General features: G+C 36.0%; 1 protein-coding gene across 1 annotated transcript in view; it reads left to right on the top strand.

The window, feature by feature from the left end:
- Positions 1 to 26,158, top strand: part of SNTG2 (syntrophin gamma 2) — a 213,607-nt gene that overhangs the window by 84,381 nt on the left and 103,068 nt on the right. Inside the window, exons 2-4 of the mRNA XM_077175022.1 lie at positions 10,207 to 10,344; positions 24,431 to 24,487; positions 24,575 to 24,632. Coding sequence (XP_077031137.1) covers positions 10,207 to 10,344; positions 24,431 to 24,487; positions 24,575 to 24,632 — 253 coding nt within the window. The remainder of the gene's footprint in view (positions 1 to 10,206; positions 10,345 to 24,430; positions 24,488 to 24,574; positions 24,633 to 26,158) is intronic.

Below are 26,158 nucleotides of genomic sequence, written 5' to 3' on the forward strand. Positions count from 1 at the left end.
TGATCTCCTTGTTTGTCTTAATGTTAATGAGACTAGACTGTATATGCTTTAAAAATAGCAGTTTCTTTGAATTCTGGACAAACATTCATTCGTCCCAGACCATGTATCTTTTTAAAATGAGAGCTGAATCTGTATCTCTACTTGCTGTTTCTGATGACATGTTTTCTTGCTTTTGAAAGGGGGTTTAGAATACATATTCTCCATCTTAAGAAATCTTTGTCTGAAGTCGGAATTGAAATAAATAATTGAATTTTCAATACCTTAATTACCTGCAGTTTTTATTCAGTTACTGGGCATTGCAAAAAATCCTTCACTTTTTCATAGGTTTCCTGTATCTTCTGTGCTATTTTGTTTATATACTTCCAGTTTCTGAAGGATAACTGCTTAAGGTTATATATAAACTGGTTATATATTGTTATTTTGTTGGTTTTGTTTGTCTGGTTGATGTTTTGTTTGTTTGTTTGTTTTGTTTTTGTCTTCTGCAGAAAGCTTTAGTAATTTTTTCCTAGTTGGACTTGTTCTCTTTTCCACCTTATTCAGAAATTAAGCAGTTAGATATGGCTTTCTTCTTGGTTTTGTCAGAGTAACACAACAGTTTACCAGGGCAAAAAAAACCCAAACCAAAACAAAAAAACCCCAATAATTTTATACAAAATCCTGAAAAAGAATGAACGTGGTGGACCTGTATCAGTCAAAAGGGGAAGGATAGGAAGAGCAGGATGAATCAAAATCTGGTATTCTATTAAAAAAAAACAAAGTTATGCCTTTATAGTGCTCTTTCTTGGCTATTCTAGGTTAAGAAAATGGGTGAGGTGTTTTTATTGCGCTCTTAGAGTTTTTATTTGCCATTTAATATAACAACAGGAATATTTATTAATCAGCTGAAGCCCCACCAGGTTAAGATTCATGGTATCAGCAATAGAAATAATCACATTAATTTTCTGATAATCTGTTTCTTAAATAATCTCCAAAGGGAATGTTCTGGGTTTTTCCAGCTATTGCTAAGTGTTTATTTTGAAGTGTGAAATTTATGCTTTCTTGTTTGGCAAGTAGGAAACTGCTGTAAGCATAGGAGCATTTTTATACTCTGAGGTTTTATATTCTTTCTATTCTTAATTCTTTTATTTGAAGATAGTATCTAAATCAAAATAAAACTAGGCAATTTTTCTAAATAGTTTGAGCCTTGGCAATTTTATGGATTAGAATTTCTATTAGAACATATTTAACTATATGTCTCTATTGACATTTCTTTAGAGTATTAAGAAGGGAATTGTTATTCTGACATAACATTCTAGAAGTTCATTTTTCAAATGTGCAATACAGAATTCAAATATTTGTGTCTGATGTTTTGAGAGAGACATGAGAATGACAACAATCAATCATATCTTATTAGCTCATGATACACTGAGCTTGCAGTAATTAAACAAGATATTAGTGCTTACTGATTAAGATCACAGATATTGTGAGCCAGCTGTTAACCACTTTTCTTGCAAGGCTAATGTTATTAGCAGATATGTATCCCTAAGGCTATTTTTTACTATTGAATGGGTTGTGATGTAAGGAACAAAATAGATTTTAAATTTTATATATTGAGAGCGTCTTTTCAAACTTCTGTTACTTTGAGTATGGCCCTTGAAAGTTTAGGAAAAATTTTGCTGAGTTGTTAGAAAGTGATGCTGTCATGCTGCAGTTAAAAATCTTCTAAAGACTTGTAATGCTAATACACCTTTACAACTGTGTATATTGAAATGTCAATCCATAATATTGTTATTAATAAATGCAAATGTAAAAAAATCTTTATCAAAACATTGTTATTGAAGTTGCAAATTTCAGATGTAGTCAATGCTTTTGGGAAAAACTCACTCAAATATTTCCTAAATATCTAGTTTAGACCATCTTCATTTCTGATGTTGATTCTTATCAGAGTGCATTTAAAATTTACAGTACATTTTAATTCAGTGTCTTTACTCTTAATTGACTTAGATGCGAATCAATGGTGTCCATCAAATAATATTTCACTAGCTTTGTTGTGAATGTGAATCACCTTTCTGAAAATAGTTGTCAGAAATTTGTGGTTTTCTTCACTGAGAACAATTGTGAACATTATGAAACTATGAAATGGAGTTACAGCTCTAATAAAAATGCATGATCTATTATACATCTTGAAAAATGGTATGACAAAGATAAGTACTTTTACTGGCTTCTTACTAAGCCTATAAAGCAGTTGTGGTGTTTTTTGTGTAATTTCCTGTGCATTTGGCTTGTAGGTGTGCTTATTTTGATGGGAGCTGAAAGAAGCTGTGTATGTTCCCAGTACATCATGAAAGTTGGGTAGCTATTAGATCAGTTTAATTGTATATTATTCTAGTTTACAAGGTGGAGGTTTTATTGATTTTGTGATGCTAAAAACAATCCAGTGTTAAAAATTAACACTGGCAGTTTCTTTCCAACTGGAATGAGATTCCAACTTAACTTGGTTTTAGCTTAATTTGAAATATTTCCCTTCAGACATGAGTAGTGCATGGGCTGGACCACTGGGGCAGCCACAGGTTTCATCATGTGCAGCAGTGCTGGTGTTGCTGCTGTTTCCCTGCTGCAAGGCTTCTCCTTTGGGAAGGGAGGCAGAAGCAGCTGCTGGGGGACTGCATGTGAGGCTTCGTGTGGAGGGTGTGAAAGGGGGATTGTGGCCCCTGCCATGACTGTAGATGTGTCCTGGCCTTTGGACTCTGAGATGGGTGAGTAGGTCTGCTGGGCCTAATGGATGTAAAGGCATTGCTGCATCCTTCTGTACATGGGAATTGGATACTGCTGAAAGTGGGCAGTAGTACTTTAGAGCAGAAAGATGCCTGATAGTGGCAATGAGCATGATGATTTTTTTCCTGAATTTTTTAAAATTAACATTTTTTTATGCATTTGTGTCTTAAAACAAAGAATCAGTTTTATTATGAACATTGTTATTGGTATTAGTAGTATTTTAGTGTAAGGAAATAAATATGTTTGTTTGCTACTTTGTTGCCATCTAGATGAGGGTGGACAACTGCTTTGATGCTCAGGCTGGAGGTAGTGGTTAATGGGGTGTCCTCTGTCTGGATTCTTGTGGCAAGGGGTGTTTTTCAGATGGGTCCTGTGGCTGATGTTCTTTAATATTTTTGTCAGTACCCTGGAAGAAGGCACAGAGGGCTTGGTTTTCAGGTTTGCTGATAACACCAAACTGGAGGGTGCAGTCACTATACCACTGACAGACACCTAGGCAGGTTAACAAACATACTGTCAAGAAATTAAAGAAATTAATGAACTAAATTAATAAAATCCAACAAGTGCCACATCCTGCACCTCAGAACGAAGAGCCCCTGGCAGTGATACAGACTGGGTCCTGCGTGTCTAGGGAGCAGCTCATATGAAGAGTCTCAAGGGGTCCTGATGGGTAGTGAGTTGTAGCTGAGCCAGCAGCAGAGAAGTGAACATTATCCTGAGCTGTATTAGGAGGAGCACAACTAGGAGATTAAGGGAAGAGTGTCCCTCTCATCCCAGTGCTTGTTAGACTGTATCCAGGATACTGTATGCAGTTCAGATTCCCTCAGTACAAAAACAGCACTGATAATACAGAAAAAGTTCACTGTGGAAGCTGACTGGGGCTGGAAGCACTTTCCCTGTGAGGGAGCTGGGCTTGTTCAGCCTGGAGATGGCTTCATCAGAACCTAAATGGAGCCTTTCCATGTCAATGAGATCAAGAAGATGGAACCGGGCTCTTTGTAATGGTGTCGGGATGGACAGGAGACAGTAAGTGGAACTTGGAAAGGGACACAATGAAAAGCCTTTCCTCATGAGGACAGACAAGCAGTAGAGCAGGTTGCCCAGCAGCAGGGAACAGCCTCCATCCTTAGAGGCTTTCAGCTGGGCTGGTCACAGAATTTCCTCCATCCTTAGAGGCTTTCAGCTGGGCTGGTCACAGAATTTCCTTGCTTTGAAGCTAGGCTTCATACCTTTCCAGATCTCTTCCTACATGTGATGGTAAGATGATGTTTTCTCTCCTAATATAGGAGTCTTGAACTACTCTTCTGAGATATGGGACAAATCCATACCATTTCTTCTCCATAAGGTTTTTTGAGATGCTTCTTCTAACTTGTTCACAGAACCCCTCACCCTCATAGTATTGGGATACCATAATCTATCCTCCAAATAGTCTGTTTAATGGCTTCATTATCATTATAGTCAAAATTTCTTAAAGGAAGGAGTACTGAGGTTAAGTATTTTTGTCTCTGCATTTGTGAAATGATGTCATTAGATGTAAAACTTGTAGTATGTTAAAGCTGAGAATAAGGACAACTCCATGTGTTATTACAGGAAAAAACATGCTCTGTAAGGGAGCTCTGTATGACTGATTTCAGCAAGTTATAGTTGATTTCTGTCTTCTTTTAGTTTTATTAATGGCTCTTTGTGTGTTTGTGGTACTAATGGAATCGTTGATTCTCTGTGTTCCACAGATGTGTTACAGCTCTCACTTATCTACTGCCTTATCCATTTGTCCCATGTTGGTCCATTAAAAAGTATGTATTTATGTTCTTGCTCAAGGCTCCTTAACCCTGGAATTGTCTTTTCATCATGAAAGACACGAGCACATTTCTTCTTAGGTTACAGTCATCTTTCAGATTAAGTGCTATGAAAATTATGATTATTTACACATGTTGTAAATGTCACTCATCCATTGTCAAGGCACCTAAGTGATAAATTTCTTCAAGCCTTAATAGTTACTTTTCACCCATCCTATGGCAGTTGCAAGTTATTCATTCCAGGTGTCCTTGTAAAGCCAGTCAGGTTTTCTCCTGGATTCAGAAGTTCATTCATATGCAAGAAGTCACATAATTTTGAATATTAGCATGAAATAGATCTAAAGAAGATTTTCTTGGATTTTGTCCTGTGGGAGGATTACTGATACCATTTGGGCAGATGTTTGTTCAGTTTTCTCTCAAAATCTATTAGCAATGGATGTCCATAATTCATCCAAGCACTCTGTTCAAGGACTTCTGTTTCCTCATAACCGGAATATGTTCAAAGGAGGAAATTTCTGAATTATTTTCTTCCTGATTGCTCTATTTGAAATAGATTATGAAGTACTTAAAACTGTTGCTATGGTCTCATATCTGCTGTCTTGAAACAAAATAACCTGAATTTTTCTTGAATTACCTACACATCTTATTTTACAGATCTCTGACCACTTTTAATTTTTTGTTTATTTCATGACCCTTTTTAGCTCATTACCTCTTTGATGTAGTGTAGCCATGAAACAACACTGACAAAATACTGTATAAAAGGAAACAATATACCAAGATGTATTAAATGCAACACTGGTGATGGATTACTTCATGGGCATGAAATTTTGTTCCCTCACATTCAGCAGTGTTTAAGGAACCTTCTCTAGTACCCAACTAAAGAACTTTACTTTTATTTGTACTTTTAGGTACTGTCCTGTAAGATTAAGAAAAACGAAATCAGTAGGAAAGAATGTGAAGAAAGCATTTGCCTTAATTGCAACAACAAAATATTGATGCCCATATTGTTCTGCCAATCCTCAGTCCTACATACCTGTTTCCATTGTTTAAGACATGGTGAAGAAGAGCTTTTCTTCTTCCATACAGATGACTGTTCTTCCTATAGTGTAACACCTTGCACTTTTTTTCCCTTTATATTTTATCCCATTTTAAATCTTTATATGTTAGTCAAGGATATTTTAAATTTTAATTTCTCTGAGAAAGTATCTTTCTTTTTTGATCATTATAGGAAATGTGCTCTAGAAAACATCAAACCAGTTGTGAGAGAGAAAGTAGATTTGAGCCTGCTGTAATTTAGTGCTCAGGGCACTACATGAAGTTCTGAAGTTCTATTTCTTCCTAATCTTAAATGATGTAGGATAAAAATTGGTGACTCCAGTTCTTATGTGTCTTCAGCAAGTTTTCCAACTATAAGTATACCAAAGAGTTAATTTCATTTAAAAAAATGAAATTGAATTACAGAATTTTATCACTAGACCTATGAGGTATAAATGTTGCTGATAAAATATTAGTTTGGAAATATAATGTGGCATTTCAATGGGGAAAAAAATTTCAAATATAGTGCTTAAATAAATTTATTTACAAATAAAGAAAGGTCATTTATGAATGAATTTTAGCAGATAAAATTGAACTTCACTGCCCTTGAAGCTATGGATGTATTTATAAAGGATCAGTGAAAGGTGTTTTCGGCTGGAGAACAAAAGTAACTCAATGCAGAGGAATTTTTTTGCAAGCTATTTCAAAATAAAACAGCAATGAAGACAAGTATTTTTTGCCAGTAAGTCTGAAGTTTGTTGTAGAGATGCCTATCTTGAAACATAATTTACAATTGTGAGCTTTAAACTGCAGATATGATGTATTGAAAGAGTCAGGTTACATTGAGTAGGGTCCAATACATTATGCTGAACAGGGAGTGCTTTAAGGCAAGTACATTGGCTAGGGACCTTCTTAAGTAGTCAACAATAATACTGATAAAAAGATTCATCTGCTGTTCTAGCTTTCTCTAGAGATGAATGTTTTCTGTGGTATTGACAATTTTTGAGCTGGTTTGAGAAAATAGGTTTGTGGTTTTATCTTTTTTTCAAAAACAGAGCAGGTTCTATGCTGTTGTAAAAGTCACAGCTACCATGATGCTTGTACTACTGATCTTTTCTCTTCCTCCCACCACGTGGTGAACATGCACATGAACACCCACACATTTCTCTTCCTGAAGCCAGTGTCTAGAAAACTAAGAGGTATGAAAATCAATATTTGATTTCTTTTTCTGCCCAAGTGAATTTAAATTCGTATTCCCCTACTTCTCAGCATAAACATTAAAATCGTATTGAGATGCAACTCCCCATGAACTTTCTGGACGCTTTTTATTACAAAATCTATGAGCTCTAACAATACTATATAATTTTGGAGAGTTATTTTGACTTTTCAGTCTTCAATTTTTTATATCAGTTAGATAGAATGGCCACTGTATAGACAGTTTTTAAATGAGAAATCAAGATGAACACAGCTAGTTAAAATGTGAAGTATACATATACATGCAGAGACTAAGTTCTCATTTCAAGTTTCTTATTTGAAGAACCCCTTTTCTGGACTGGGATTTGCCCGCTAGAGTAATGTATGCCATCGCTTTAACACAAAGAATGAACAAGGGAATGTGCTGAACTTTGATTCAAAGATATTTATAATGGTCAAAAAAAAAAAGCTGACTTAAAAGGCTGAGAGAAGTCCAGATTAATCTTATTGATTCTGAAAGCAAATAAGGTATTGCTGCACATCATCTTGGATCATATCAGCAGTTAGATGAAGTGTAATGTAGGTATTGGATTTTAATAGTAATAGATGAACTTCAGTGGGACTTCATTGGAAATAATGTGATGGCAAATGCTAAACTATTTAACAAGTCACTCTGCATATTTCATTTGTTACCTGATCATCTGTTACAAATGAAAGTTCAGAGTTTTTTCATTGGGATTCTTCTAAACATATGTAACAATTTCTAGCAAGAGAGTTGTTATGAGTGTAAGCTGTATAAAGAGTGCTCCAGAGCTCCATTCTTCAGTGTTTCTGTAAAGCATGCTCTGGTACAGAGCAAAACAGTGGTCACCAGTCCAGATGGGAAAGTGATGCTCAACATCTGAAGAACAGCAAAAATCAGGGACAGTGGGTTTTCAAGTCTGTAGTTCCACTGTTTGGAAATACTTCCTGCTGGCAGCATGGCATTTAGGCAGATGGTACTGGCATAGTTTTCATATGTTGTCATTCACAAAAATGTGTTGATAAGACATTCACACATGCTGAAAATGTGAAAAGACTCAAAGTCTTGGGAAAATAAATATTGGATTCCAAACAAGTGAGAATGATTAAGGCTTTATACCATGACAGAACTTTCTTACCCTTAGACATACCCAACAAACACTGAATAGGTTTATCTTCCCACAATTAGACAGTTATATTTGAGTTGTTATTTATATTTACCTTATAGCTCAGAGAGCTATGACTCACTTGTTCTCTTCTAGATGGATGTATAAAAGAGATCATGCTTCAGAGGTGTCTGTTGCTCACTGCTGCCTGGACAGATTCTAAACAGCTCTCTTAGACGTGGGTTTCTCTTACAAAAACAGGCTGAGAGAATTGGGTTTTTTCAGTCTGGGAAAGAGAAGGCTCCAGAAAGACCTTAGAGAAGCCTGCCAGTATCTAAAGGCACCTTAAAGAAAGCTGGAGAAGGACTCTTTACAAGGGTATGTAGTAACGGCACAGGGCAGAATAGCTTTAAACTGAAGGAGCATATGTTTAAGTTACATATTAGAAAGAAATTTTTTGCTATGAGGGTACTGACACACTTGAACAGATTTCTCAGAGAAGGTGTGGATGTCCCATTCCTGGAAGTGCTCAAGGTCCAACCTGGCCGTTGAGCAACCTGGTTTATTGGAAAGTGTTCTTCCAAAGTATTGGAAGTAGATGATTTTAAAGACCCTCCCAGCCCAAGGTGTTCTGTGATTTCTGGCTGTAAACCTTTCATGACATCCATTACAGGCTGAAGATACCTACATGTGGATGTCTGCTGACGTGACCAATGTTTATATCTCATTACAAACATGGAAATCTGGTCCTGCCTCCAGCTAGAAAAGGACCTGGATGTCCTAAAAAGCCTGTGTCAGCTTTACATGCTCAGAGGTCTTAGGATATCTCAGTGTCTTGAATGGCAAAAGTGACCTACATGGGGACAATTGCTTTGAGCTCAGGGATAGCCCTGAGCTATGAACAATTCACCTGAGCAACTGCTTTGTATATAATTCTGAATAAATCTAATTTCTGCCTAGACTGCATTTTCTATTTCTACTATAAGGGAGGTTATGACACTCAGTTGCAGCATAGAGCTACATCAAAGTGTAGCCTAAGTGCCTTAAGCTTAACCTGATCCTGTTCCTAAAGACTGAAAGGTTCTATTGGCAATCACCACAGACCTTTCTCCCTCATTTTATAGAAATAGAAATATTATGAAGCTAATTTTTCATGTTTAATTTTATTTTTAAATTCCTCATGCTTTCATTCCATACACAGGATACGTTTCTTTAATTCCATTACTCTCTTTTTGATATCATCTGCCATTTAAGAAAGCATAGATGAACAACTTGATTTTAAATCTTCTTTTAAAAACAAATACTGCAGCTAAAACTTAAATCATGCTTGATTTTTCTTCACTTACATGAAATGCAGTGCTGTGATGATGCTGTAATATACATTACAAATTAATAAAGAAATAGTACTTTTAAATATGATCATTCATTTCAGAGCAGGTGTTTTTGTCTTCTGTGCAATGAATGTAAAGATTTGAAATTTCATTTGTCTGCATATTTTGACAAATTAGGACAGGCAGTCCTAATACAACAGTTTTTATTTGGAAGAGGAAATATCTGACTGAATGTTAAGGGAATAAGCCAGAAATTAAAGTTTCTTTTCTACTACTAATGGAGAAAACATTATTTATACCAAATAGTTGACTATCCTATGGAGTTTACTAGTTATTAGTCCAGTGATGATGTAACATAAGAAATGTATGTTCATTTTATCCTAAACAAAATAAATTCTGCAACAACTGGGTTTAATCACGTTTTACATTGTGAAAACATAGTTTTCTACTGGTACAGAACCCTGTATCTTAATGGCAATTTTATGAAAAAGAACTTTTATGTTCTTGTTCTGACAGAGTGGAATGAACATCTTCAGGACAAGAACAATATTTCACTTCCCCGCTTCTTGCCAAAAATGGAAAGTGTGTTCACATACATTTATACATACCTGTTTCTAATATATTTTCATAAGTCTTTGTATAAATAAAGTCAAACAGGACATAATTACATCATTATTGGCAACATTTCTTTGTGTAACAATACAATGGAGAAAATTTTATAATTTTTTTTTACTCTTTGCATATTAATGTCTACTTAAAAGACCACTTATCCTCTATTTTCCTGTACAAAAGAGGCTTTTTATGTCTAATCCATTTGAAGACTGAAAAGCAGACCAGTTTTCCACTTTTTCCACTGTAAATAATGCTAATTTGTATGCTTTTTATTTATTGAATGGGATAGAGCTTGTTATTCACCATTATGAAATGTTCATATTCTTAAATTTTTTTGTATGCCTTTCTTTTTTGCAGACTAAAACTGGTATTGCATTGTTGTATGATGAAGTATCTGAAAATGCTTATGACATCCGACTGAAGCTTACAAAAGAGGTATTAACAATTCAAAAACAAGATGTCGTCTGTGTTAGTGGAAGTGATCACAGTGCAAATGTAAGTGCTTCTATATCTCTGTGCTTTTGGCTGCCCACTTTAATGAATTCTGCAGAGGACACCTTTAATGTATTGGAGTGCAAGAGATTTTATTGGGTAACAAATACAAGTAATTATCAGTTGTTTGGCTCTTCTGTGGGTACCTATATTCATAAGTATAAAAACTGCATTTCTGACCAGTGCTGTACATACTTTATGATGTCATTTGTAATCTTAATACTAGCAAAAAACATCTATAAATACCAAGATGAAAGCATTCTTCCACCAAATATTGCTGGGCCTTTAATTTGGGGAGAAAAGGAAAAAGTGTTTCCCAGTGAAAGCATTTGAAGAGTAAACTGATACACCAAAGTTTTCTTCATTTGTGTATCAGACAGGATGTCTGTTCAAGGGCATTGAGCTGACTGAGAGAACACTTGATGGGCACTTATTTCACTGTAATTCTCTTTCAGGCACAGATGGAGCTTAATCAGCGCCAGCATGTATGTGGTGCTTTTTTTAACCAAAATTCAGTTATGCTGCATTTTCAAAGCCTGTGGTGCCTCTAAGCTATAGAGGAACCTTCTGTGTTACCATTTGGTAATGTCACTAGATAAACTGGTGATGTTTTGCATAAGCAGTGAAGCAAGGGTGTCTAAGTTATCAACATCCTTAAGTGATGTATTTCATTTCCTCATATAAAGAGTGTTCTTGAATATGGAATACATGTACTTAATTTAACGAGTAAAATCGATTTCATGAACTTTACTGGTGTTTCTTAGAGTGCACAATTCATGGCAGCCTCCTCAGAGTGGGCCAAGGGAGAGTATTTCTGTCTGCTTTCTGTATTGCATCCTGTAAACTTAAAATCTGGCACCTGGGGACATCAAGTGGGTTTGTGATACTCTGCTAAGAGTTAAAACCAAAAAAGCATATAATGGGTATTTTTGTGTGTGTATGTGAGTATGTTAGAGTCTGCCTCTATAATATGTAAATATTTCATTCCTGCTGCAGTAAATATTTATTTAAATTGTTTAGTATCACTCATAAAATAATTTGAAATAGCTTTTAACAATTCAAAACATTAAGTACTTGTCCATGGAATTCTGTGGAACATGACTTGCTCTTTAAAACGTTTTAAAAGGTTGATCGGTGACAGGCATGTCCACTTGTGGTTGGTTTGCTGAGATAAGTATAAGCCTCATTCATCAGCTTTGCATATACTTTCTGCTTCACTGAGAAGCATGAAAAAACACAGTTGTTTTTTTTTTTTTCACCAGGCATTGCTGGTAATGCTGATAAGTTGTATGCAAACTAGTTGCAAGAGTCATAGTAAAATATAATGAGACTTCAGTATTTGTGCATATAATTATACATGATTGCTATGGACTCAATGGTATTTAAATGCCTTGTGTATGAGTCTCATAGAAGAAGAATCACAGTTCTATCCTGCATACTCCTAGTTTATTTCTTGATTGAATTAACACAAGCTAGGTGCATCTGAGAAAATATTGTATCAAATCTGTGTATGTATCGGTCAACACCCAAAATACAGCAAGTCACCCCCCACCCAACATTCTCAATGTCCAACGTAAAGCAGTACAAAAACCTGCTCTGAACAACACAAGTCTGCCTCTTCCTTTTAGTATCAAGATTTGGTTGATTTTGATGCCTTTTACTCCTACATTGTATGGGTACCTCTCGGGTCAGCTGTCTGTTCTCTGCCCCGAGATGCGTGGGATGGTTCTGCAGCAGCCCATGCTCTGAAGAATGAGCCTGGACTCTTCACTTTTTCGGTCTTCAGGTTGTTTATTATTTCTTATCTACAAAATTTTCTTTCTGCCCAGCTGAGGTCCGCTCAGCACGGCAGCCACAAGCACTCTCCTCCGCCCCCGAGGCGGTGTCATCTTTTTATACTACAAACTATGTATATCATATTTACTTTTAATTCCCAATTCCTATCACCTATAGACAGTGCATTTCTACTCTAAACCAATCCCCAAGTGCCAACATCACAGCAGAAAATGGAGAACAAGAAGAAGAAAGAAGAAGGACTATACATGCCCTGATTCCTCCATCTTGTCCCCATAACCCCTGTACCAAAATTCCTAAAATCTACATTTCCACCCTGTGAACACCTTGTTATTACACCATTCAAACCTGTGTGGCTTTCTCATCCCCATACATCCCCATGCCAAGCTGGCAATTCGCTGGAAGGATCAAAATCAAGCCACCAGGTGTTCCGGGCAGCATGCCAGGGTCTCCAAGCCCCCCGGCGGGGTTCTCGGCAACTCTGGACATCCGGAGGGATGTGCTGAGTTCCCACAGGTACCCTAAATAGTATTTCCTGATGGAAGACAGGGCAGGGAAGCAAGCTTTCAATTGAATTTTGAAATAAATTCTGGAAAGTTATAGACCTTTCAGAGGCGGCATTGCTGGGATATGCAGCCACTGCATATAAAATGAGTCCAAGTTTCTTTGTTGTATTTCATTGCCAGTAGTGATCACAGTAATGGGTAGAGCCTAGAAAGAAGTGATTTCCAGGACTGTGGCAAAGAGAGACAGTTTTTCTTGGTTGTAGATGTAGTGTTAATGTGTAAAAGTAAGTGAATTTCAAGTATAATTCAGACAGTAATTTAGGTTAGAGTTGCAAAGTATTAACATAACGTGACTCTAGGTATGACACCCATTCAGAAGGGATTTCTCCTACTTCACACTATTGTGAAATAAGAGTGGGCAGTTCTGCCAAGCTGCCCTTTCCTGAGAAACATTGTTAACATTATCCTTATTTTCCCTAAGTTTCCTCACTGAAGACTCTGAAAACTAAAATTTTAGGGTCTGATCTATTTTTCTGTGTCCCTTACAAGATATCCCCAAGGTCCCTTTCTGAAAGTGTTATCTGCAGTCCTCACATGATTCTGTTGTCAAACTCTGATGAGAAAAATGAATTAAACTGTCCTCATGGCCATATTCACTTTTTCTCCATTATATTTTGAACAAAATAAAAGCTTCTGGACAACTATCATTTAATATGAACACAATTTGAGTGTAACATGAAGATAAACATTTTTTTATCATATATAAATTTCTAGTACATAGGAGCTCAAGAGCAGAATTTGAAATCAGGCTGAAATAGCTGGTAGTTGTCTAGTGCTGAGTTTGGTAAGTTTTACAATTACATTTACACGACAGAAATTCCAGAGATAAATGGTTTATATTTCAAGTGGTTAAAGAGAATAGTTTTCATCCCTGTTCTGTATAATTCAAAATATTAATAGAAAATTGTAACTTGAAAGTCAATGCTATAGCAGTCGTAAATGATCACATTGTCTTACTGATTTATTCTCCTTTCTCTGTGCTTTTTCATTCTCAGGTACTCCTAGTTAATCTTTATTTTACACATGGCCATTCATCAAATTAGTTCATTTTCAACAAAAATAGAAATAGCTTTGGCCTTCTTTTTGTATTCACCTCAAATGCATGGGAGGAGAAAAAAACTGCACGTAGAATGACTTTTCCTCTTAGGTGGGATATTTGAATGGAAAATTGTTGAAAAGAAAAGTTCTGTTTCTACTTGTGGTAATACTTTTTCTTCAGCCACTTATATGGGTCAGCCTTTGTGGGATGCATTTGCTTCCAGCCTCCCTTTTACTGACAGGTTAATCCTGAGCAACACTGAGGACAGGATTTGCAGCTGTGCATATTTAGCTCTGCTCTTCCAGTGTAGTTCTGAATGCTATGCTGAGGACTGGCAAAGACATCAGTGATCACTAAAGCTACTGTGATGAGAGGGACTTTCAGCAACAGAGATTCTACCGAAGCATAAAAGACTCTTACTATAAAATACGTTTTACTACCATCATCAAGGTCTGTTCCTGTTCCATATTTTGTCATTTGCCATTCATTTAAGAGCTACTTATAAGCACTGAGAAAGCTTCACCTTTGATGAGAAATTTTATACCTGGCTCACTGTAATTTAATGATAGTTCAGCCCATTTCACTTCTTGCAATCTTGGATTTGATGAGAGAGTAATGAGAGAAAAACGTGGTTTTGAAATTCAAGATGTATATAGACAAAATAATGTAAAATCAGCTGCTTTCTTTTTGGTATTAAATTTTTTCACAGTAGACAAGCTGCTTTTAAGTATCTCTAAATATCCTTCTGGATTTGGAGCTAATTAGGGAAGTAATATTTTACAATGTTTTTTTAGATAATATTACACTAATGCAAATAATTTTCTATATAACTATTTATAAATATTTATATAATTTAAGTTAGTATACTAAGCATGCAATTGTTCCATCAAGATGCATTTCAGATTTTCAGACTTGGCAAATTCTAGAGTTCTAAGCAAGTCTTCATGACTTGGTGTAACGTTTGGGGTGTTCAGATTTCAAGGATAAAGTGTGTATGTAAGTGTATGGGTGCCTCAGAATCACAGTGGTGGAGTTGCCCTCTAAGTGAGGCAACACTTGGAATGCATCAGGCTCTGTCTTGGGGTGGGGGATGAGCAAACTGAGAGCCTATGAGTTAGGGTAAAAGGGCAGAGTAGCAAGAGTGACACTGTTGAGGGTGTTTGCTACAGACTCCTGGTCAGGGGGAGGGAGTGGATGAGGCCTTGTACAGAGCAGCTTGGAGCAGCCCCACAGTCACAGGCTCTGGTTCTTGTGGGGGACTTCAACCACCCTGACATGGCTGGAGAAGCAGCACCTGAAGCACAAGCAGGATGGGAGGAACCTGGAAAGCATTGATGGCATCTTCCTGATGCAGTGGAGGTTTCCACAAGGAATGGTGTGCTCCTTGACCTTTCACTAAAAAACAGGGAGATCCTTGTTGGAGATGTGAAGGTTGGGGGCAGCTTTGGCTGCAGCGACCATGAGATTGTGAAGTTCAGTATAGAACAAGGAGAAGCAGGGCAGCAAGTAAATTGTAACCTTCAGCCTCTTCAGGGCTAAAGAACTACCTTTAGCCTCTTCAGGGGATCTTCTTAGCCATGGGAAAACGCCTTTCAGGGAGGAAGATTCCAAGAGAGTTGGTTAGTATTGAAGGATCGCTTTCTCTAGACTCAAGAACAAACCATCCCAGTGAGCAAGGAATTGAGCAAAGGGGTCAAGAGACCTGCATGGATAAAAAGGAACTCCTGTCATTACTCAAGTGTAAGCAGGAAATGCAGAGGAGATGGAAGCAGTCAGACCACTTGGAATTAATGTAGAGAAGTTGTCAGAGTAAGTTGAAATGAAATGAAGGCCAAGTTTCTCCTGGAATTAAATCTGGCCAAAGGTGTCAAGGACAACAAGAAAGGCTTTTTCAAATTCATCAGTAACAAAAGGAAAACTAAGGATAATGTGGGCCCATTACTACATGGAGAGGGGTCCTCATAACAAAGGATACAGAGAAGGCAGAATTACTGAATGCCACCTTTGCACTGGTCTTCACTGGTAAGATAAGACCTCTGGAATCTCTGACCCAAGAAACCAGGAAAAAGGACTGTTGGAAGGCAAACTGTCCCTTGGTCAAGGAGAATTGGGTTAGAGAACACCTAGGTAAACCTGACCATCCACAAATTCAAGGGCCTGGACGGGATGCATCCACAAGTGCTGAGAGGGATGCTGGATACCACAGCAAGGCTGCTCATGATCATCCCTGAAAAGGTGTGGCAGTCAGGAGAGGTGCCTGAGGACTGGAAAAATACAAATGCCACCCCAGTCTTCAAAAAGGGAAAGGAGGAGGATCCACAGAACTACCAGCCAGTTAATCCTCAATCCCTGGAAAGGTGATTGAATGCCTCATTTTGGAGGCCATCTCTATCTACATGGATGACAAGCAAGTCACCAGGAATAGTCAGCATGGATTCACTAAAAGTAAATCATGATTGACCAATCTGATTGCCCTCTATGATGAAACAGCTACCTGGATGGATAACAGCTGAACCTCAACTTCAGTAAGGCTTTTGTCACTGTCTCTCACCATATCCCCCTGGGCAGGTAACCAAGCGCTGGAAAGATTGCCCTGAGGGGTTGTGGAGTCTCCTTCCTTGGAGTTATTCAAAAACTGTCTGGGCACAATCCTGTGCCATGTGCTGTGGGATGTCCCTGCTTGAGCGGGGGGATTGGACCACATGACCCACTGTGGTTAATTCCAAACAGAGACTCATTCTGTGATTCTCTGAATTGGTGAATGCTCATAGAGTCCAAAAGAATACAAAAGTATTGACAGAAATGGTGAATTGAAAACAAATAGACAGTTTCCCTACCTGTCAAGTATTTTTAACAGAAGATGTTTTTCCCTCCAGGTTTAAAGTTAAACAATACTCACAGAAATAAAGGAAGTGCATGACAGACAGTGAATAATCAAGTTTAGTTAAAGGATAACCAGGAAGGCATTAATTTTTAAACTTTCTACTCCATGAAGCTATTACTGGACTTGGGCTCTTTCTCATTTTACGTGCTAAAATTCATTTCTTACATACAGTACCTCAACCTTAATATTCTTTGTTTTTCTTCCATGTATATTGTTCATCCTTCTCCTGTTGACATTCCACAGTTTTATGCTCTCTTTTCATAAGCATTTTCTTTCTTTTATTTTGTATTTTATTTTTCTAAGAAAAAGAGCAGAAATCCATCTGGTTTTTTATCAAAATTGGTCCTTCTCACAGAGCTAAATTGTCTCTGAATTGGTCATGGGTCAGGCAAAGAGTTTTTGAATGCAGGTGAATGGCATCTTGATTGGAAGAGGACTCCTCAGAGGCTTGAGTCTAATAGAATTAGAATAACAAAAACCTTTGTATGCTGGATAATCCATGTTCCAGCTTCACAAGCTGTGTCTTAGTATGAAGTAAAGTAAGTGAATAAGGAAGAAAAGCAGCAAGATTACTTGTTTTTTTGATTAAAAGAATAGAAACTGTGTCTGAAATACTGTTCAGATCCCTGATGAGATTTCTATGGCTTTTCCTTTATACCTCAGATGCTAATAATGATGCAGAAGAATGTTACCTTAGAAAATCTCTAGGGAACAAATCTGCAAAAAAAATCTAGGGTTTTTTTTTTAAGCTAAGGAAATTTCTCTCTCAAGAACTGCTAATATTATAGTTTGCCCAGTGACTATTCTGCCATTGCTGGTGTGGTATTTTAGTCCAAAATTGTTTTTTTAAAAAGCGAATAATTAACAATTTCTGTCTTTTTTTAATGTCTTGTTTTAAGCATCAAGTAAATGATTAAGAGTCTTCCTTTTGAAACTAAGATCACCTGTATGGAGAAAATACATTATTTAACCGTTTGTTATTTGTTTTCCAGCTTTCCAGCTCTGGAAAGCTGACCTAGATACTTAGAAGAGAGCTATCAAGTAATTCCTTAGGCACTTTAGAATGACAGATCATATGCTTGTCTTGCTGCCAATCTGAGAACAGTTAGAAGTTTGCATCACAAAATAAATATGATTATTTTTCAACATGACAAAAAAACTTTATTATTAAAGATAGAAATAATAAGTACCTTAAAAAAAGACTGCTAAATAGAACAGAAGAATGCAAAGGACACTTTGAATACCCCTGACAAACAATCTCATCCTGAAAGGTGGAAAGAGTCCAGCTAAGGGTGAGTACTCATACCAAGAAGATAAAAGAAAGGCATCACAACTTTGATAAGCCACACATGCACATAAATATATGTGTCCTTTATTTGAATTTTCAATAAATCTATTACACTTAAAGATATGACAGTGTCAGGACTGGTAAATTGTAGCTTATACACATTGTGAGAGATCTTGTAGCAGTTTAAAACTTTCAACAGTTAGGAGCAAACTGTCTTGACTGTGATGGAAGCATGAGGCTTTCCACTATCAGTACTTGGGATATTGATGGGTTCAACCTCTGTTGTTCATCTTCACTATGGCCAGCCTGTGAAATGCTGTGCAAAGTTGAATGCAGATTGGCATTACTCAAAGAAAAGCTGTATTCTGGCAGTATTTAGATATAATTTGTTGTTATGGGATGCCTTTTAAATTGAAAGTAATCAGCTAATTTTCAATGGCAAAAGTATTATCATATACAGGGCCTTATATGTGTTATTAGTAACTCTGGAAATCCATATTTTTAGATTATGTCCATTGATGTAATTTGTATCTGAGAAGAGTCTGGGATCTTTTCACACCACTTGCCAGAAAAAAGCTCTTGTCCCAAACTGAATATTTGACAACTCAGTGGAGGAGCACCTGAGGATTATTCTGAAGTCATACTGAGACTGTTTTTCATTCAGGCACATTAATATGATTCCTTTCCTCAGAGGAATAAAACACCATGGGCTTTGTCAGTCATCCTCACTAAAAAGAAATCATGTAATAATTTATTTTGGAAGGGATCTCTTGAGATTATCTAATTCAACCCACTGCTGAAAGTGGTGATAGCTTCCACGTTGTGTTGTCCATTCATGTTTAGAATATCTCCAAAGATGGAGATGCTGCCAGCTCTCTGGGCAGCTCTTGATGCTTAACCATGTGAAGTTCTTTCCTATTGTTATGCTCAGCTGGAATTTCCTTTCTTGCAAGTTTCGACTTGCATCTAATGCTTGTTCTTTGTACAATTGTGAGAAAAATTGTTTGGGGTTTTTTGTTGTTTTGTTTTTGGATTTTGTTGTATAATCCTCCCTTAGCTTGGCTAGGTTTTTAATAAAATGAGTGACTTTCATTTTTATCTAAAATCTCCACAGAAATTCGTCAAAAAAACCACTTTCCCCTTAAAAAATAACCCACAAAAAAACCCACACAAACAAACAAAAACCAACCAACTTTTACCTACAGTAATAAGATAATATAATATTTGCAGTAAGATAATAATGTAAACTGATAAAAATGTTATTATATTTAATCTGCTGATGTCCCAGGTCTGTTTTAGCACATGAAAAGATCTGCTTTGACTTAATACAAAACTGAACATCAACTGACATGCCTTAGTTAATCTTTAGTGCATTCTTCCTGTCCTTTTAGAAGAAGGTGAGAACCTGTGTAGTGCAAGAAGTAAATCTTCGAAATCTCACATTCTAAATAATATTTTGATTTTTGTCTACCTGTGGTAGAGAGGAGAGGGGGTGACTCCTCCCACAGTCAGCCAGTAGGTGCCAGGCAACCTGCAGCCAGACACTGGGTAGGTGGAATTTTGCTGTCAATAAGTGAGGGTTGTATGAGCAGAAGTGGAAATATCTATTTGAAAAAATGCTAAATACACGCTGAACAATTTGCTTAGGAAGCTCAAGGTTTGGAGAGGTGGAGGTTGTGAGCTGAGAAAGCCCTTATCATGGGTACTCCCCATCTTGAGGAGAAAATTTTCTGAAGAATTTCAACATGTCCTTGCTCACCACATCATCTTTTCATCTTTTGGGATGTTTAACAACCAACAGGATGTCTGCCTTTTATGATACATTTTACTGGTTCTCTCATTCTTACAAGATCTGTTTCTTCAGTTATTTCCTATCTCATAAATTCCTCATGGTAGCTGCCTAGAGTTGCTAAGAAAAGGAACATATGGCTCATATGTTAAGTTCTAAGAAGAAAGCTAACTCTATCCCAAGTGAAACCAGGACAAGCTATCTTCTTACCCTTTCAGTTATCAGACTGTTTCTTCCCTTGCATCCATGCAGGAGAGGTTACAGGCTTCTCTTTTAAGTCTTATTTTTGCACTTGTTTTGCTTTTTCTTTTCCCCCTGTATGCTTCCCAAGGGTGGCAAACTGCATTTTTTTTCTATTGCAAACCTGTCATGTAGTATCTGTAGTTAATTTGACAGTTAATTAACTAAATTTGACATGTAGGTAATTTCAACAAGTAAGGAGAACTTCTGAGACTACTTCTTTCAATAAATACCAGATGCAAATTTAGAAGTTGGAATAAATTTTATTTTTAAAAAAATCCTGTAAACAATGCAGCAATGATTTATTTCTCTTTTTTCACTTTTTCCTATCTTCTTCTTTATCCGCTTTTTATGTTTAAGGAATAGCCTGCTATCTATTAAGGTAATAGTCTGTTGTGGTTTGAGTATGGGGCCATGCTTAGTCATGGCTATTTATCAAACACATATCCGTGTTCATTTCCTGGGTTGAGAAAAGGTGACTAGTCCCCTTGAGTGAAAACCAGTGATTTTTATCTTGACTGGTGATTTTGATGATGTGTCATGGTACTGAGCCTGTTGGTGCCCTTACATTCCATGGGATTTGTTGGTGTGGCCATTGTTACAAACATTCCTGTTGATAATAATCATTTGACCCCTTTTTGCCAATATCTGTCTGAAGTAGTATAAGGCACACAGCACACCTTGATAACTGCAGAGCTTAGCCCAGCTACTTTTAGCCCATGGGCACAGACTCAGGCTAACAAGTGGAGTTGGTACCAGGAATTTAACCTTGAAATGTTATTGGTCAGTGAAGCCGTGAACTGTGTCAAGTGCCCCAGCCTTTTCTGCTGTGTACTTCAGTTTGATGCTTTGAAATAATATTTATATTCATTACTATTTTCATGCAGACTGGAACAGAAAAGTAAAATATTGTACAGACAGAGTCTTTTTTCAAAAATGTCTCTTTATATCAATGATTTTGGAGTGCTTCAAGCAGATTCTTTTTCTGAAATCCCCATAGTACATTATTCATTTAGTTAGATATGTAGATAGGTAGGTAGATAGATAGATAGATAGATAGACAGATAGATAAATATAATACTTTTTTCTAATGAGAGGTCTTTTACCACAAGTACCAGTCCTGGGTGTTAACAACCTGGTAGCAATGACATATTAGGTAGGCATTGGCCTATAGGTGGATATAAAATCTTCCTAAAACACAGTAACAGAAATAAGCACTGCAATTGCCTTCTCATGTTGCCCATTAAGCTCCAGTCATACCACTTCATATGAGCAAATAACAAGACATAAAAGACCTTCCCAGAGATAAAATTTCTCTCATCATTGTTTTTTAACAGAATCTAGTAAGTCTTCTGTGTAGAGCTACTTCATACCTAAAAGATGGGTATTTGACCATATAGTTCTCCCCATATTTGTAAGTGTCATTCAGTTTGCAGCTAATAAAAGTATAGCAATTTTTTCAGTTGCATTATTCATTTTAGGTGTTATAAGCAGCACTGCACCTGTTACCATGTAGTCTCTTCTTTACACAGTTGTTGAAATAGTGTTCATTAGAATGGTGTCTGCATCTTATACGGATAAAATTTTCTGTTGTGTCTGCTTTTCAATATATTTCCTGTCTGACATCATTCTTGGAGTTCCTGAAATTTTCTGCCCCACCGGTTCACAGCTTGCAACAACAAAAGATCTCAAAAATATAGGAATATTTCATATTGGTATTCTGCCAATTACAGCTTTATTTCTTACATTCTACATATTCAAATGCATCCTAAAGTTTTATGTGGGGTACTACTTTGTCCTGTAATCTCCTAGAAACAGGAAACAAAACAGACTGTTGTGCTATGGGGGGTACATGATTGCTTCTGCTTGGTGGCACACCTGTAAAGTGTGATTGTTACAGGGTACACATTGGGTGCTTTGGAACCCATGAGAATAAAGAGTTTCAAGAAACTGTAGATAGTATTGAACAAAACAAAATGCTATTTAAAAAGCAAAAAAGGTTAATTTTAAAAAAATGTTAATTTCAGCTTTGCTGTTCTGATTTATAATTAGTAAGACTGTCTAAAGAGTTTTCCTTGCCTATAATGAAATAAAATTACACAGTCAACTATAGCATTGTTTTTGTTATTTTTTAACACTGATACAAATGTCTGTCTCACTTCACTCTAAAACCATAAATAAATTCATCTGGAAAGAAAAATTATATCTAGCCTGCAGGCAACCAAAAAGTGAAATAAGTTGTTTGTTTGTTTGACTGAGACATGCACATTGGGTTTTCAGCCGCATATGTGCATGACATTAATGTCACAAAAAGATAGGTTTGTTTATTTCCCCACAAACATTGCAGTTCAGTTTTGGCAAGATGCTTTGGAGTAGAGTTTTCTTTCATAGTTACTTGCAAAGCTACTGTGGGTTTCAGTCCAAATTTCATAGTCATGAAATTTTATCCTTGCATAACAAATTCAGGACCTAAAGTCTACTGAACCAACTGTCCTTTTTCTGACAGCAGCTAGTAATGTTTCCTTAGAAAAGCCAAACAGGGCAAGACAGTTGTTTTTCTAGTCATAGCAAATTATATATGATCATAGAATTGAAATAAATTTATGTAAATTATTTTGATCATGATACTTAATCATGCTCAGCTTTCAGCATTTTACTTTGCAATTTGAATATCTTGAAAAGAAGAAAGTTTTTGCAGTTTTTAAACCTGGCCTTTACTAAACTGTTATGTAGGAATCATTTAAGTATGAGTTTAATATCTTCTTTCAATGGAAATATTTGAATACCTGTAATAGTCAATACTATGAACTATTTAAATAGAAATATCAAGATTATACAATGTTATGCATTAGTATGTTGCTTCATAAGACTGCCTATCAATCATATAAAAATGCATGTTAGCTCTATTTGAAAGTATAAGATGCCAATAAGTAGTTCCCTACTTGTCTTTTTTATAAAACTTCTAAAGTTATTCACATAGCAGCTTTCTATTTGTTGTATGATCATGCTAAAGCAAACAAAAATGTGAAATAATTTATTCCATCGTCTCCTCCTTGTGATGGGATGTATTAGGACAATATATTTTCAAGGTGTGAGTATAGGTGGAGTAAAAGAAGAATTAAGTAAGCAGACAGCCATTAGTTCCTGGAAAGCATCTCTTGGGAGTGAGTCCCTGAATTCAAAGTTAGGGATGTATTCTGACTCGGATTGAATCTGAACTTTGTCAGCGAGTGTGATAATTTTGATCAAAAGTTATGATGCAGTTCCAAATGAAGAAAAAAACCTATGAAAAAATTTGCATTAGCATAGATTTCAAAGAAACTGCATTATATCAGCTGAAATTTAATCATATAAATCTTTTGACATGTCAGGTGCCACGTTCATAATGCAGCAGTTTTCAATTTTTAGCATAGACTAGTGAAGTACAGTATTCATTGGAACAGAAGCAATTTTGAAAATGTATGAAAAAATTCCTAATTTTTTTACCATATGGATTGTTTTTATCCACCTAAAATGAAACTGAAATTCCAGATATATTTTGTTTCGTTTTCCCCTGAGTCAATATGAACATGTCTAGCATGATGAGTGTTACAAAAAAATAAGAGCTATATTTATTAAAATAGCTTGTTATCATAAGATTCTGGTCTTGGCTACTAAAATAAAAATTTATATTTATCTGAATTGGTGAAATTGTAAAACACACAGAGAGAAAGTATACATATAGAGGAGTAATCTTGTATACTATTTCTAATGTACAGAGAAAGAAAAAATATTTTATCTTATATGTTCAGGAATTACTGTAAAAATGGCATTCTGTCCACTACTGTTCAGCATGTTCCAAAAAAAGTTCCCATCAACTGTATAATTATTGTCAACAGATGAAGTGCTATTATTATGTTGTCAGGCACCATGAGTTACACATTATTGAAACGTCAAATTCAGCATACTGTTAAACATATGATAGGTTTCTCTAGAAAAATATTGATAAAGGTTTTTCTTCCTTATGCACTTAAAACTGAAATGAAAAAATTAAACATTTGAAGTAGACTATCACTAAAAGTTTTTCTGCATATGCTACAAAAAAAATAGAGATCTGAAGATATAGAATAGAAAGCACTGGTATATTTCATTGAAAAATTAAAACAAGTATCCATACACAATAGGTATGAAAATATACATATCTGAGTTTTTCATATAGTTTTCTCTTGCCAAAGGAAAAGTATGTACAAATTTCTGTTCAGGAAGAATATCACTTCAGAGATAGAAAAGCATACTAAAGTCTGAATACACAACTCAAAAGTTCTGACTCTCTGTGATAAAGAATTAATTTCCTGTAAATCAATATTGAATGATACTTCAGAACTGATAATTCATATTCAAGACTACTTTTAGGAATTTTTTTAAGTAAATGAGAGCCTAGGAAAATCTTTTATGCTCATTCAGATATTGTATTTTCACCTAAATTTATTTTTTCTACAATTTTTTAAAGCACAGAACTGTTACACTTCGTAGACAACCAGTTGGTGGCTTGGGCTTAAGCATAAAGGTATGGGTAACATCTCTTTTCTTCTTTTAAATTTCAGTATGACCACTTCAGTCTTGAGATCTCATGGTTAATATCTCTCTCTTACAGGGTGGTGCTGAGCACAAAGTGCCTGTCGTCATATCAAAAATATTTAAAAACCAAGCAGGTAACTTATGCTATTTATTTATATAGTACCGTAGATACTTATAGTTTCAGGAATCTGTTTTTATTTCAGTAAGACAGTTATGTTATAAACAAAATATTTAAAGTGACTTGCAAAACCAGAAGTATGATAGAGGAACTATATTGATGTACTTAACGTATATAACGCTAAGGATAGAAAAAATACAAACCAATTTTTTTTTTCCCCACACAGTAATTCACAACCATATGGTATGACTAGGTGCCCCCAGAGAGTAATTTGTAATGTTTATTATAGTGAAGATAACACAACAACTAAATCAGTACAGTCTATCTTGGTTAAGTATTACATTGACATTTATCTAGCAAAAGGAACCTTTGGGAGACCTTTTCAGACCTGAAACTGAACTTGGCAAGTTGGAGAACTGGTCTGGAAAACAAAGGGGCTCTTTAGTGAGGAAAAGTTGCATGTGGGTGGGCAGTGCCTTGCTAAGGGTCTTAGATGACCAAAAGCAAAGTCATGTTCTGTTCTCTGATGGGTGTGGACATGGGGATAAGCTTGTTCTTTTGTTTTCTGAGGCATTCTTTTACATTTTTTAAGATTTGTTGTCTTCCAAAGCTTCTATGTGTTTCCTCTCTTCCCTAGTACAAATCTACCCATTTCATGTAACCTTTCCTTCAAAAGAAGACAAAGATTGTGATCCTCAGTGCATGTCCTGCTCCTTAAAGGTCTCAAAGCCACTGACATGATCTTTTTCACTCATCAGGCTCTTTTTCTGCTTTGCTGTAATGGAGGTTAAGCACATTTGATTGACACCATGTTTAGACTCATGCTTTACTAGGTCACACACTGTGCTGATTTTTCTCCTCCACATCTTCTTTAGGGGGTCCTTTTTTTACTTGAAATGAATACCTGATTTCATCTGATACCTAATTAATATTGAATGGATTGTCTATTCCTGTATCCTATTGGAAACACTGCTTCAACTTTCCTGTGTACAGAATTTACATTTCTTTTTATAATATTGTTTCTGCAGTGAGGAAGAGAAGGTGTTTTTATATCAACTGTATTACTGTATATGGAATAGTGATATGCTTCCTAAATACACAGTATTTATAACAATACTAAGAAAATGTGCATTAAAATAATAACAATAAATTAATGTAAGCGTTCCGATCGAAGGGAAGTAATTCAGGAAATTAATCGCCAACAAGGAAAGCTATGTCCTGCTCTCTTAGGGCATAATACTCTCAACCAAGGTTAGTAGTGAGTTTGTATATAGAATACTTACATTCAAAGTTTTGTACATTGTGACTAGTTATTCTTTACCTGTATTTATTTGTAGAGAAACAAATGCAACAACAATTTTATGGGGTCAGCTTTTTACTTCAAATTTGAAAATCACTCCTCAGAGTGTACTTCTTTTAAGATCTTATAATCTTTTGTCTGAGGAAACTCAAAAATCAGTAGTGATTATAAGCAGGAGCAGCGCTGTATCACACTAAGCCCATATGAAATGTTCCTGGCTGGATCAGTGAATGGAATGAAGA

The sequence above is a fragment of the Agelaius phoeniceus genome, chromosome 3 (genome assembly GCF_051311805.1).
Source record: "Agelaius phoeniceus isolate bAgePho1 chromosome 3, bAgePho1.hap1, whole genome shotgun sequence".
Classification (NCBI taxonomy): domain Eukaryota; kingdom Metazoa; phylum Chordata; class Aves; order Passeriformes; family Icteridae; genus Agelaius; species Agelaius phoeniceus.